Source organism: Ranitomeya variabilis, chromosome 7 (genome assembly GCF_051348905.1).
Source record: "Ranitomeya variabilis isolate aRanVar5 chromosome 7, aRanVar5.hap1, whole genome shotgun sequence".
Classification (NCBI taxonomy): Eukaryota; Metazoa; Chordata; class Amphibia; order Anura; family Dendrobatidae; genus Ranitomeya; species Ranitomeya variabilis.
The window spans coordinates 9,399,107-9,413,913 of NC_135238.1; the positions used below are offsets into that span (position 1 = coordinate 9,399,107).

Genomic DNA, 14,807 nt, shown 5'->3' on the forward strand with positions numbered 1-14,807 from the left:
CTTGTGTTGGTACTCATCTGTGAGTCCTGCCTCGTGTTGGCGCTCATCTGGTTACGTCTGTGCGTCCCGTCTTGTGTTGGTACTCATCTGTGCATCCCGTCTTGTGTTGGTACTCATCTGTGCATCCCGTCTTGTGTTGGTACTCATCTGTGTGTCCCGTCTTGTGTTGGTACTCATCTGTGAGTCCTGCCTCATGTTGGTACTCATCTGTGCATCCCGTCTTGTGTTGGTACTCATCTGTGTGTCCCGTCTTGTGTTGGTACTCATCTGTGTGTCCCGTCTTGTGTTGGTACTCATCTGTGTGTCCCGTCTCGTGTTGACGCTAGTCTGGTTACATATGGATTCCCACCTCATGTTGCCTCTTGTCTTGCATAGATTTTGGTAGTTCTCGGATATTATTTATTTTTTAATGACCTGATGAAGACTCCAGGTTGTAGGAGTCGAAACGAGTTGTCCTGTAATTTTTTTATGACCTCAATAAAGCAGATATTTATATATAACATCTATGAGAATCTCGATACGGGAGCGCCGGCTACATACTGGGATTTTCCTTGCTTTCTACTTTAGATTTTGGTAGTTCTCGGAGGTTCTGTCTATTAATGGCTTTCTTCTGTTTCCTCAGCTGTCGTCCGGAGAGGACATGGAAATTTCAGATGAAGAAATTTCCATCGAGATGCCTGGAGTTCCCGGCCCACCTTATCAAATGGTGCCCCACCTCACAGGTCCTGTGGGCACTTACCCATCTCAGACTATCCCGACAACTCTTCTGTCGATGCCCCCTCTCCCCCACCATCAAGCCCCTAATGCTTATCCACTCATGGCCCCCACAGCTGTCAGAGGTCGGATTGGAGAACTTGGGGGGCGACCAGCCTCCCCTCCTCCTCTTGACCCTGCCTCCTCTTCAGCAGTGCCCGCTCCCCATATTTATGACTTTGTAAACTCCATGGAACTAGTGAACAGGCTGGGCAACCAGTGGGGTGGCATGTCCATGTCTTTCCAGATGCAGACGCAGATGCTCAGCCGCCTACAGCAGTGCAGGCTGGATAAGGGGCAGTCGTTTGACGAGCCCTACCCTCCACCATTGCTCCCTCACCTGCTGGCCCACAGACATCGACAGCTGCTGCCACTCATGACCGAGCCGGTGTTTGGTGGGGCATATCCCCACTTCCCGTCCCAAGACCCCCAACCCTTGTTACCACTAAGGGACCTCACCACCAGGACAAATAGAACTCTGGGCCAGGAGCCTCGGCCCATGGGCTGGGTGCAAGAAGTGGACCCCCATGCGGCTACCGTCGTGAGTGTGCTGTCCTCTCTGATCCAGGAGATGAAGAGCACAATGCAGAGAGATCTGAACAGGAAGATGGTGGAGAATGTGGCCTTCCGAGCCTTCGACGAATGGTGGGATTGCAAGGAGGAGAAAGCGAAGGTAAGTGATGGCTGAGGATACCGGCACCATCAGGTAAGACACCTGCATCCTGGTCACCAATCCATGTTCTGTCTGCAGCCTTTCCAAAATGTGCCCAAACCAGCTCCTCGGGAAGAAGACAAGGAGAAGAGCCGACCCAAGGAGCCTGGGCTTCTGTCACTTGTGGACTGGGCCAAGAGCGGAGGTGCCGAAGGTTTCGGTTTTGGTTCTGGTCTCCGGGAGGCTCTGCGGCTTCCTTCCTTCAAGGTGAGTCTTGGCTCTCCTGTCTTCCATTTGTTTTGGGAGTCACCTGGCCCTTCTGGATCTTGTCTCCTTACTTTATTCACCCACCCACGCAGGTGAAGAGGAAGCAGCTCTCAGAGAGTGAAGATGGCGAGCAGAAGAGGCCACGACCCTCCACTCCTGCTGAGGAGGAGGACGGTAAGTGTCTGGGACCAGAGGGGGCGCTCGCACATTGTGACAGAATCTTGAATCTTCATTACCCCAAGTGCTTCACCTCCTAGATCGAGAGAAAGGGACAACATCGGAAACACGTGCAGGAGCAAAGATGTCGCAGCAGGAGGCGGATAGGATGAAGCACAAGCGCAGGATCAACTTCCCCCTAGACAGCGAAGGAGAGGAGGCATCTGAGGAGTCTGCATCCGAGAAGGTGAGATCTGTAAAGATGGGATGGAAAGGAGTGGGCAGGAGGAGGAGGACAGAGAGGAGTGTGCAGGAGGAGGAGGACAGAGGGGTGTGCAGGAGGAGGACAGAGGGGTGTGCAGGAGGAGGACAGAGGGGTGTGCAGGAGGAGGACAGAGGGGTGTGCAGGAGGAGGACAGAGGGGTGTGCAGGAGGAGGACAGAGGGGTGTGCAGGAGGAGGACAGAGGGGTGTGCAGGAGGAGGACTGAGAGGGGTGTGCAGGAGGAGGACTGAGAGGGGTGTGCAGGAGGAGGACCAAGAGGGGTGTACAGGAGGAGGACCGAGAGGGGTATGCAGGAGGAGGACAGAGAGGGGTGTGCAGGAGGAGAGGGGTGTGCAGGAGGAGGACAGAGGGGTGTGCAGGAGGAGGACCGAGAGGGGTGTGCAGGAGGAGGACCGAGAGGGGTGTACAGGAGGAGGACCGAGAGGGGTATGCAGGAGGAGGACAGAGAGGGGTGTGCAGGAGGACAGGAGTGGGCAGGAGGAGGACAGAGAGGGGTGTGCAGGAGGAGGACAGAGGAGTGGGCAGGAGGACAGGGAGGGGTGTGGAGGAGGAGGACAGGGAGGGGTGTGCAGAAGGAGGACAGAGGAGTGGGCAGGAGGAGGACCGAGAGGGGTGTGGAGGAGGATGACAGGGAGGGGTGTGCAGGAGGAGGGAGAGGACAGAGAGGGGTGTGCAGGAGGATGACAGGGAGGGGTGTGCAGGAGGAGGGAGAGGACAGAGAGGGGTGTGCAGGAGGAGGACAGAGAGGGGTGTGCAGGAGGAGGGAGAGGACAGAGAGGGGTGTGCAGGAGGAGGGAGAGGACAGAGAGGGGTGTGCAGGAGGAGGGAGAGGACAGAGAGGGGTGTGCAGGAGGAGGGAGAGGACAGAGAGGGGTGTGCAGGAGGAGGGAGAGGACAGAGAGGGGTGTGCAGGAGGAGGGAGAGGACAGAGAGGGGTGTGCAGGAGGAGGGAGAGGACAGAGAGGGGTGTGCAGGAGGAGGGAGGAGAGGACAGAGAGGGGTGTGCAGGAGGAGGGAGGAGAGGACAGAGAGGGGTGTGCAGGAGGAGGGAGAGGACAGAGAGGGGTGTGCAGGAGGAGGGAGGAGAGGACAGAGAGGGGTGTGCAGGAGGAGGGAGGAGAGGACAGAGAGGGGTGTGCAGGAGGAGGGAGAGGACAGAGAGGGGTGTGCAGGAGGAGCGAGAGGACAGAGAGGGGTGTGCAGGAGGAGGGAGAGGACAGAGAGGGGTGTGCAGGAGAAGGACAGAGGAGTGGGCAGGAGGAGGGAGAGGACAGAGAGGGGTGTGCAGGAGAAGGACAGAGGAGTGGGCAGGAGGAGGGAGAGGACAGAGAGGGGTGTGCAGTAGGAGGGAGAGGACAGAGAGGGGTGAGTGGGCACAGTGTGCTCGCTCCACGGAAGTAGCAGAGTCGGTACTGCGCGGTTTGCCTCGCGGCCATGGTGCGGCCCCTGCAGGACCTGAGCCTTATTGTGTTTTGTCTGCAGGACGAGGATGATGACGATGACTTCAGTAGTAAAGATGAAGACTCCGATGGTGAGGACTCACATGGTGCTCGCCCGGAGGGGACACATGTACAGGGTGGTTATGTGTTTCGGGATAATAAGCAGCCCAGAAAAGAAGCTGACATAATAAAGGGCTCTCTCTTAAAGGGACGGTGCTGTAATAACGAGCCTGGATTCACCAGTCCCGGTGTGCAGGTGTTGTAGGTGTCCGGCCCTCGTGTTTTTACCGTTGTCTTTTTCTCCAGATGAGACGCCGCTCGCCAAACTGTCCAACAAGATCGTGTCCGATGACAGCGATAGCTCCAGCGAATCTGACAGCAGCACCTCGTCCTCGTCTTCCTCCTCTTCATCGTCCTCATCATCATCATCCTCCTCATCCTCATCATCGCCTGCGTCCTCTGATGATGAGGAGGACCAGGAGGACGCTCCTGTAACACCGACAGTTACTGAACCTCTGAGACCACCCAGCCCCCCACCACTGAAGCCCCTCACAGAAAAAGATCTGACACTGAGTAAGTCCTCACTCCGCACAGCGGGGGGTCCACAACCGTGTTACATGGAGCAGAATAGTGAGTGCAGCTCTGAGGTATAATACAGGAGGTAACTCAGGATCAGTAATGTAATGTATGTACACAGTGACTGCACCAGCAGAATAGTGAGTGCAGCTCTGGAGTATAATACAGGATGTAACTCAGGATCAGTAATGTAATGTATGTGCACAGTGACTGCACCAGCAGAATAGTGAGCGCAGCTCTGGAGTATAATACAGGAGGTAACTCAGGATCAGTAATGTAATGTATGTGCACAGTGACTGCACCAGCAGAATAGTGAGTGCAGCTCTGGGGTATAATACAGGATGTAACTCAGGATCAGTAATGTAATGTATGTACACAGTGACTGCACCAGCAGAATAGTGAGTGCAGCTCTGGAGTATAATACAGGATGTAAGTCAGGATCAGTAATGTAATGTATGTACACAGTGACTGCACCAGCAGAATAGTGAGTGCAGCTCTGGGGTATAATACAGGATGTAACTCAGGATCAGTAATGTATGTACACAGTGACTGCACCAGCAGAATAGTGAGTGCAGCTCTGGAGTATAATACAGGATGTAACTCAGGATCAGTAATGTATGTATGTATACAGTGACTGCACCAGCAGAATAGTGAGTGCAGCTCTGGAGTATAATACAGGAGGTAACTCAGGATCAGTAATGTAATGTATGTACACAGTGACTGCACCAGCAGAATAGTGAGTGCAGCTCTGGAGTATAATACAGGATGTAACTCAGGATCAGTAATGTAATGTATGTACACAGTGACTGCACCAGCAGAATAGTGAGCGCAGCTCTGGGGTATAATACAGGATGTAACTCAGGACCAGTAATGTAATGTATGTACACAGTGACTGCACCAGCAGAATAGTGAGTACAGCTCTGGGGTATAATACAAGATGTAACTCAGGATCAGTAATGTAATGTATGTACACAGTGACTGCACCAGCAGAATAGTGAGTGTAGCTCTGGGGTATAATACAGGATGTAACTCAGGATCAGTAATGTAATGTATGTACACAGTGACTGCACCAGCAGAATAGTGAGTGCAGCTCTGGGGTATAATACAGGAGGTAACTCAGGATCAGTAATGTAATGTATGCACACAGTGACTGCACCAGCAGAATAGTGAGTGCAGCTCTGGGGTATAATACAGGATGTAACTCAGGATCAGTAATGTATGTACACAGTGACTGCACCAGCAGAATAGTGAGTGCAGCTCTGGGGTATAATACAGGATGTAACTCAGGATCAGTAATGTAATGTATGTACACAGTGACTGCACCAGCAGAATAGTGAGTGCAGCTCTGGGGTATAATACAGGAGGTAACTCAGGATCAGTAATGTAATGTATGTACACAGTGACTGCACCAGCAGAATAGTGAGTGCAGCTCTGGAGTATAATACAGGATGTAACTCAGGATCAGTAATGTAATGTATGTACACAGTGACTGCACCAGCAGAATAGTGAGTGCAGCTCTGGGGTATAATACAGGAGGTAACTCAGGATCAGTAATGTAATGTATGTACACAGTGACTGCACCAGCAGAATAGTGAGTGCAGCTCTGGAGTATAATACAGGATGTAACTCAGGATCAGTAATGTAATGTATGTACACGGTGACTGCACCAGCAGAATAGTGAGTGCAGCTCTGGGGTATAATACAGGATGTAACTCAGGATCAGTAATGTAATGTATGTACACAGTGACTGCACCAGCAGAATAGTGAGTGCAGCTCTGGGGTATAATACAGGATGTAACTCAGGATCAGTAATGTATGTACACAGTGACTGCACCAGCAGAATAGTGAGTGCAGCTCTGGGGTATAATACAGGAGGTAACTCAGGATCAGTAATGTAATGTATGTACACAGTGACTGCACCAGCAGAATAGTGAGTGCAGCTCTGGGGTATAGTACAGGATGTAACTCAGGATCAGTAATGTAATGTATGTACACAGTGACTGCACCAGCAGAATAGTGAGTGCAGCTCTGGGGTATAATACAGGAGGTAACTCAGGATCAGTAATGTAATGTATGTACACAGTGACTGCACCAGCAGAATAGTGAGTGCAGCTCTGGGGTATAGTACAGGATGTAACTCAGGATCAGTAATGTATGTACACAGTGACTGCACCAGCAGAATAGTGAGTGCAGCTCTGGAGTATAATACAGGAGGTAACTCAGGATCAGTAATGTATGTACACAGTGACTGCACCAGCAGAATAGTGAGTGCAGCTCTGGGGTATAATACAGGATGTAACTCAGGATCAGTAATGTAATGTATGTACACAGTGACTGCACCAGCAGAATAGTGAATGCAGCTCTGTGGTATAATACAGGAGGTAACTCAGGATCAGTAATGTAATGTATGTACACAGTGACTGCACCAGCAGAATACTGAGTGCAGCTCTGGAGTATAATACAGGATATAACTCAGGATCAGTAATGTAATGTATGTACACAGTGACTGCACCAGCAGAATAGTGAGTGCAGCTCTGGAGTATAATACAGGATGTAACTCAGGATCAGTAATGTATGTACACAGTGACTGCACCAGCAGAATAGTGAGTGCAGCTCTGGAGTATAATACAGGAGGTAACTCAGGATCAGTAGTGTAATGTATGTACACAGTGACTGCACCAGCAGAATAGTGAGTGCAGCTCTGGGGTATAATACAGGATATAACTCAGGATCAGTAATGTATGTACACAGTGACTGCACCAGCAGAATAGTGAGTGCAGCTCTGGGGTATAATACAGGAGGTAACTCAGGATCAGTAATGTATGTACACAGTGACTGCACCAGCAGAATAGTGAGTGCAGCTCTGGGGTATAATACAGGAGGTAACTCAGGATCAGTAATGTAATGTATGTACACAGTGACTGCACCAGCAGAATAGTGAGTGCAGCTCTGGGGTATAATGCAGGAGGTAACTCAGGATCAGTAATGTAATGTATGTACACAGTGACTGCACCAGCAGAATAGTGAGTGCAGCTCTGGGGTATAATACAGGATGTAACTCAGGATCAGTAATGTAATGTATGTACACAGTGACTGCACCAGCAGAATAGTGAGTGCAGCTCTGGGGTATAATGCAGGAGGTAACTCAGGATCAGTAATGTAATGTATGTACACAGTGACTGCACCAGCAGAATAGTGAGTGCAGCTCTGGGGTATAATACAGGATGTAACTCAGGATCAGTAATGTAATGTATGTACACAGTGACTGCACCAGCAGAATAGTGAGTGCAGCTCTGGAGTATAATACAAGAGGTAACGCAGGATCCGTCTCTGTCTTTGAATTTATAATCTTTTCTTTCTTTCTTCATTCATCTTCAGATAAGTCTCTCAATCTGGAAATTAAGGAGGAGCCCAGTACAGAAGTGTCACCGCTCCCTCCTCCACCTCCTGTAACACCCCCAAAGCCTTGCACCCCTTCATCTCCTCCGCTGCCGCTCCTTCCTCCTCCCAAGAAGAGACGCAAGACTGTCACCTTCCTCCTCGCGCCAGAAGATGAGCCTGAACCTGCGGAGAGTAAACCCCCCAATCACCTGGTCCCAGAGAAAATGATTCCTGAAATCTCACAAGTCCTTCATCAGGAGCCAGAGGCGATCCCCCCTCCTCCTCATCCTCCTTTAGTGTCGGAGCCTCCTCTCCCGTCCCCCAGGACTCTTTCTCCAACTGCGTTGTCGACACAGAGTCTCCAGGTCCCCAAACCAGAGCTGGTGACGCCGCCACCACCTCCTGCCAAAGAGCCGCCGGAGCAGAGGCCTCCGGAGCAGGTGACGGTCCTAAACCTCCCATGGGACCACGCGTGTCTGGTGAAGTCGTATCCACCGCGCTCCGGACACGAGGACGCTCTACAGGAGGAGGGAGAAGAATACATGGAGGAGGACTATGACCATGTGGAGGAGGTGAAGGCACTATCCATTCCAGCACCACCGCCCGTGCACGAGCCGTGTGAGCCGGACCCTGCCGAGGACCTTCTCTTCGCCCCGGTGCGGCAGATCTTACTGGAGCACAGCTACGCCTCTAACCCTGCCGCATTGAAGCAGCCGTCCAAGAGGCATCGGGTGATATCTGTAGACTTGGAGAAGCCCAGCGAGCTCCTCCACGTGGACCTCAGACAGCCTGTGCTGGAGGCCCCGGAGGAAGTGGTGTGCGTGGGCGGGGGTCTGCTGCTCGGCCTGGAGGGTGGTGACGGCATCTGTGATGTCGGGGACTTACACTTGACATCTCCAAGGAAAATTGGGGAGAAATCCGCCCGCGAGGAGTCGAAGAGTAAGAAACGGAGACAACAAGAAGTGAAGGAGGTGACGGAGCCGGGAGAAATCACGACAGAGGAGGAGGATGAGGACGATGAGGAAGAAGACGACTTTTGGGTGTGCACACGGGAGCTGAGGTCCCACAGGAACCGGCGTTCTGCTCCGCTCCGGTCTCCGCCGAAGTACGAGATCCGCAGCGAGTTCGAGCAGATGACCATCCTCTACGACATCTGGAACAGCGGGCTGGACACCGAGGACTTAGTCTTCCTAAGAGACACGTACGAGAGGCTCCTGCAGGAGGACCACAGCACAGACTGGCTGAACGACACCCACTGGGTGCCCCACACCAATATCCTCCACATCAGGGTCTCACAAGGGGGGGGCGACCGCTGCGGCTTGTGGCTGGCGGAGGGAGAAAGTCGTATCCCGAGGGGTCTTACAGGGTCAAACAGCCACCCCTCCATGGTGTCAGGGTTCTCCAGATTGCAGGTTAGGGCTCTGTAAGTGGAGCCTCCAGCAGGAGTCCACAGAAGGTCCCCCGTAGCTGCCATCTTGGTCCTCCAGTGACCGAGCTTCGTGGGAGAACTTCAGTTTCACCGTTTACTTCAGAATATAGAAGATGTGATCCATCAATCACAGGTTCAAGCCCCCCGGGGAAAAGAATAAGTGTGTCCCCTTAACCCAGCACAAAAATCCAGATAGATTTATTATATATTACGTAAAAGTCCGATCCATCGAGACCTAAAATGGATAAAGCCCACGCGGTAAACGGCGAGAATCGAATCGTCGGAACTGGTTTATATCAGTCAATGCAACCGCCCGAAAATGGAATCAATAAAGACGCCGGCCCTGGGCGCAAAGACCAAGAAGTCGCGCAGCTCCTGCGACCGGTCTCAGAAAATGGTAACACAAATATATATATATATAGGTTTTATTACAAATTTATAATTAATTTTTTTTATCCTCCAATTAAATAACATTAAGATGTTTTCGTGTGGTGCCGCCGTCCTCGTGTGGTGCCGCCGTCCTCGTGTTGTGCCGCCGTCCTCGTGTGGTGCCGCCGTCCTCGTGTGGTGCCGCCGTCCTCGTGTGGTGCCGCCGTCCTCGTGTGGTGCCGCCGTCCTCGTGTGGTGCCGCCGTCCTCGTGTGGTGCCGCCGTCCTCGTGTGGTGCCGCCGTCCTCGTGTGGTGCCGCCGTCCTCGTTTGGTGCCGCTTTCCTCGTTCGGGGCCGCCGTCCTCGTTTGGTGCCGACGTCCTCGTTCGGTTTATTTTCTCGTTTTTTATTATCTGGGTTCTGTATGATGGTTGCGTATGATGATGATGATGAGGGTTCTCTTCCGTCACTATTCTTCCTTAACCCGTTCTCACTCACCAATATCGCGGACCCCAAGCGGCGGAGGAACCGTCAGGACGGACTGCGCGAACACCAGACCGGCTGCGCCCGCAGCGAGGGCTACTACGCCATCAGCAAGAAGGACAAAGACAAGTATCTGGACGTCATCCCGGTGTCTGTGCGCGAGCTGGACAGCGACACCCAGGTCTGTGTCTGTTCCCACCTCCTCCCACCGGGGGGCGCCGCCGCACCAATGCCTGACCTTACTGTATTATCTTCCAGGGCACTAACCGCGTGTTGTCTGAGCGCCGCTCCGAGCAGAGACGTCTCCTCAACGCCATCGGCTCCTTCTCCTTGTTGGACAGCGACTTACTGAAGCTCAACCAACTGAAGGTAATGTGGACCCCCGGGGGCCGCTGCACTGCCGAGCTGGTCCGTGTGCAGGGGCTTATTCTCGCTTCATCTTGCAGTTCCGGAAGAAGAAGCTACGATTCGGCCGCAGTCGCATTCACGAGTGGGGTCTGTTCGCTATGGAGCCCATCGCCGCCGACGAGATGGTGATAGAATACGTGGGACAGAACATACGGCAGGTGAGGTTATACCGGGAGCGACCACCAGGTGTCGCTGCTCCTTTACTGTCCGAGCTGACAGCTCGGCGGCTCTGTGCCTGCTGGGAGTGGTAGTGTCAGAGCCGAGCCCGCTGCTCCCTGCGCCCCCGGCTAACTATAGAGTCACCAACACAGGAGGGAATGTGACGCCGCGTTCCTATTAAAGGGCCAGCGCATCCTCTGTACAGAGTGCTCAGACGCTGTGGAATGAATCCCGCTGCAATATGATTTCTAGACTTTGGATTTCAGTTCCTGATCACTTTCACTGCCTCTGCTTGCTGTCAGTGACAACATTTATTTGTTAAGGGAGTTATGGCCTTTGTAGAATCACAACTCCCATCATCCCAGGCAGCGATGCTAAAGACGTGGAGTAGTATCTGAGATCTATGTAGAACCATAACTCCCATTATCCCATGTGGCGAGGCTGAGGATGTTGGGTAGTATTAATGATCTGTGCGGCACCACAAGTCCCATCATCCCAGGCAGTGGGGCTGATGGTGCGGGGTAGTATTAGGGATCTGTGCAGGACCACAACTCCTATCATCCCAGGCAGCGGGGCTGATGGTGTGAGGTAGTATTAGGGATCTATGTAGGACCACAACTCCCATCATCCCAGGCGGCGGGGCTGATGGTACGGGGTAGTATTAGGGATCTGTGCAGGACCACAACTCCTATCATCCCAGGCAGCGGGGCTGATGGTACGGGGTAGTTTTAGGGATCTATGTAGGACCACAACTCCCATCATCCCAGGCAGCGGGGCTGATGGTGCGGGGTAGTATTAGGGATCTGTGCAGGACCACAACTCCCATCATCCCAGGCAGCGGGGCTGATGGTGTGAGGTAGTATTAGGGATCTGTGTAGGACCACAACTCCCATCATCCCAGGCAGCGGGGCTGATGGTGTGAGGTAGTATTAGGGATCTGTGCAGGACCACAACTCCCATCATCCCAGGCAGTGGGGCTGAGGATGTGAGGTAGTATTAGGGATCTGTGTAGGACGACAGCTCCCATCATCCCAGGCAGTGGGGCTGATGGTGCGGGGTAGTATTAGGGATCTCTGTAGGAACACAACTCCCATCATCACAGGCAGCAGGGCTGATGGTGCGAGGTAGTATTAGGGATCTGTGGAGGACCACAACTCCCATTATCACAGGCAGCAGGGCTGATGGGGTGAGGTAGTATTAGGGATCTGTGGAGGACCACAACTCCCATTATCACAGGCAGCAGGGCTGATGGGGTGAGGTAGTATTAGGGATCTGTGGAGGACCACAACTCCCATTATCACAGGCAGCAGGGCTGATGGGGTGAGGTAGTATTAGGGATCTGTGCGGGACCATAACTCCCATCATCCCAGGCAGCGGGGCTGATAATGCGGGGTAGTATTAGGGATCTGTGTTGGACCACAACTCCCATCATCCCAGGCAGCGGGGCTGATGATGCGGGGTAGTATTAGGGATCTGTGTAGGACCACAACTCCCATCATCCCAGGCAGCGGGGCTGATGATGCGGGGTAGTATTAGGGATCTGTGTAGGACCACAACTCCCATCATCACAGGCAGCAGGGCTGATGGTGTGAGGTAGTATTAGGGATCTGTGTAGGACCACAACTCCCATCATCACAGGCAGCGGGGCTGATGGTGCGGGGTAGTATTAGGGATCTGTGTAGGACCACAACTCCCATCATCCCAGGCAGCGGGGCTGATGATGCGGGGTAGTATTAGGGATCTGTGTAGGACCACAACTCCCATCATCACAGGCAGCAGGGCTGATGGGGTGTGGTAGTATTAGGGATCTGTGCGGGACCACAACTCCCATCAACCCAGGCCGCGGGGCGATGGTGCGGGGTAGTATTAGGGATCTGTGTAGGACCACAACTCCCATCATCACAGGCAGCAGGGCTGATGGGATGTGGTAGTATTAGTGATCTGTGTAGGACCACAACTCCCATCATCACAGGCAGCAGGGCTGATGGGGTGTGGTAGTATTAGGGATCTGTGCGGGACCACAACTCCCATCATCCCAGGCCGCGGGGCGATGGTGCAGGGTAGTATTAGCGATCTGTGCAGGACCACAACTCCCATCATCACAGGCAGCGGGGCTGATGGGGTGTGGTAGTATTAGTGATCTGTGTAGGACCACAACTCCCATCATCACAGGCCGCGGGGCTGATGGTGCGGGGTAGTATTAGTGATCTGTGTAGGACCACAACTCCCATCATCACAGGCAGCGGGGCTGATGGTGTGGGGTAGTATTAGGGATCTCTGTAGGACCACAACTCCCATCATCACAGGCAGCGGGGCTGATGGGGTGTGGTAGTATTAGGGATCTCTGTAGGACCACAACTCCCATCATCCCAGGCCGCGGGGCGATGGTGCGGGGCAGTAGTGTCCGGGAGCTGCTCGCACTTCTTGGCCGGGCGAGTTCCCTCCGGATTAGGTCGGGGCGGTTCTGTCTGCTGGGACCAGTTGTCCGCCCTGTTGGCTTCTGTGTGAGGACGGATCACATCTGGTCTTTCCGCATTTGTAATGGGCAGATTAGATTGCGAGCTCTTGAGGACGGAGCAGCAGAATGATAAACTTAAAGGGCCAGTCCTTATCACAGCGGTGTACGGCTGACACACTGTAACAAGTCTGCACCTGTGATATCGGTGTGCCGTAACGAGGTGTCTGTGCAGGTCGTAGCCGACATGAAGGAGAAGCGCTACGCACAGGAGGGGATCGGCAGCAGCTACCTGTTCCGCGTGGACCACGAGACCATCATAGACGCCACCAAAAGTGGAAACCTGGCGCGTTTCATAAACCACTGCTGCACGGTAAGCTGCCGCCGGCCGGTCACATGCCAGCGAGCTGCCCAACAATTGGCTGCACACAGCGTCCGCTCCCTTTTACACTTCTTCGTTCCATTGCAGCCTAATTGTTACGCCAAAGTCATCACCATCGAGTCGCAGAAGAAGATCGTCATCTACTCCAAGCAGCCGATCGGCGTCAACGAGGAGATCACCTACGACTACAAGTTCCCCATCGAGGAGAACAAGATTCCCTGCCTGTGCGGCACCGAGAACTGCCGGGGCACCCTGAACTAACGCCAAAGGCTCGTGCGGCCCCCGGTGTGGACGGAGCGCGGGGGGCATTTACCGGTACAGTGGCGGCCATGTTTAGTTTCCAGCCTGACCCGTCCGTGGCACTTTAACACAACGCCTGAGCGCGTTGCTGCCAAGCTCCCCGCACCCTTCATGCCGTCACCACGTTCTCCATGTATAGGTTATTTTTTTTTTTTTGGTTCCCTTTTTTTCTATACATTTTTAGTTTTCTGTTTTTTTATTCCTTTCTGGGATTATGTTATTTATGGCGGGCAGCGGGCGAGAGATCCGGACCCTCCCAGCCCCCCCATCGCCGACCTCAAAGCCCAAGACCCTCCGGACCCCGACCCCAGAACGCACAAGTCACCCCTTGTCTCTGTATATACACTACGCCCTGTACATAGACCCCAGAGCTGAGTCTGCGACGACCCCGCAGCTGTAATGTAGACCCTGCCCTGTGCGCGGCGTGCAGCGACGCTGAGTGTCTACAGACCCGCCACACACGGTATCGCCGCGCCGACGTCACATTTTAGCTTTTTTTTTTCCCCCGATTGGTTTTTATTGTTTTATTTATTCCAATTGGATTTTAAGGTTGAAACGACGCTCTCCCCTCCGGGGGTCCTTATTGGCAGAGGATGAGGCTGCAGGGGGTCCATAATTTACTTCATTCAGTGGCCATTATTATTTTAAGCCGGAGGGTGAGCGGCGTTGCTCTTCAGATATTTCCCTTTTCGGTTTCCCCTCCCCCCGTTTGTGCCGTTGACGTCCGGCGTGGCAGACGCCATTGTTGTACCCGTGGGGGGTCGGGGAGGGCGGAGGGGCTCAGGGCTTGAGAACGTTGTATATTCTGTATATTAACTGCTTTGTTTCTTGTAGAAACACGAGTTTATTATGTACGCTCCCGCGTCTGCCTCGTTATTTCAGAGGGGGGCAGGGAGGACGAGATAAGCTGCAGTGATTGGACGGACGGAGACCTTGACTCCGCATCTCCTGGGAGTACGGTCAGAGGTGACGGCGTCACCGCTTATCTCAAGGCCGGGCAAAGAGCGAGGTCGGGTGTATCAGATGCAGAGTGTCTTCCTTGCAGAGCATCGCGTGACAGTCACTGACCATCCTGTGCACTCTGATGGGGAAGAGCAAACAGGATTGTGCTGCCCTGGTGCAATGTCCGGTCATCTCTGGCACCCACCGTCCTGGGCAGCCCTTGTCCTTACTAAGACCCCTCGAGCTCATGATGGCTCTGGTCCTAGTAAGGCGATGGTCACCGAGGATGCGGGATGCAGAAGTGACGACTGGATCAGATACTGACCTAAAGTTCTAGATACGGTTCTGCTTTTTCAGAAAATACTCTATAAGT

The 14,807-nt window shown here is 53.3% G+C and overlaps 1 protein-coding gene across 3 annotated transcripts in view; it reads left to right on the forward strand.

Moving 5' to 3' along the window:
- SETD1A (SET domain containing 1A, histone lysine methyltransferase) overlaps positions 1 to 14,353 on the forward strand; it is a 29,231-nt gene extending 14,878 nt beyond the window's left edge. For all 3 annotated transcript variants that reach the window (XM_077273877.1, XM_077273879.1, XM_077273878.1), the window contains exons 8-19: positions 623 to 1,426; positions 1,505 to 1,672; positions 1,765 to 1,846; positions 1,930 to 2,075; positions 3,595 to 3,643; positions 3,858 to 4,124; positions 7,506 to 8,780; positions 9,800 to 9,969; positions 10,047 to 10,157; positions 10,235 to 10,354; positions 13,046 to 13,183; positions 13,280 to 14,353. In XM_077273877.1, the coding sequence (XP_077129992.1) occupies positions 623 to 1,426; positions 1,505 to 1,672; positions 1,765 to 1,846; positions 1,930 to 2,075; positions 3,595 to 3,643; positions 3,858 to 4,124; positions 7,506 to 8,780; positions 9,800 to 9,969; positions 10,047 to 10,157; positions 10,235 to 10,354; positions 13,046 to 13,183; positions 13,280 to 13,453 (3,504 nt within the window). In that variant the 3' untranslated portion in view covers positions 13,454 to 14,353. The remainder of the gene's footprint in view (positions 1 to 622; positions 1,427 to 1,504; positions 1,673 to 1,764; positions 1,847 to 1,929; positions 2,076 to 3,594; positions 3,644 to 3,857; positions 4,125 to 7,505; positions 8,781 to 9,799; positions 9,970 to 10,046; positions 10,158 to 10,234; positions 10,355 to 13,045; positions 13,184 to 13,279) is intronic.
- The last annotated feature ends 454 nt before the right edge of the window (positions 14,354 to 14,807 follow it).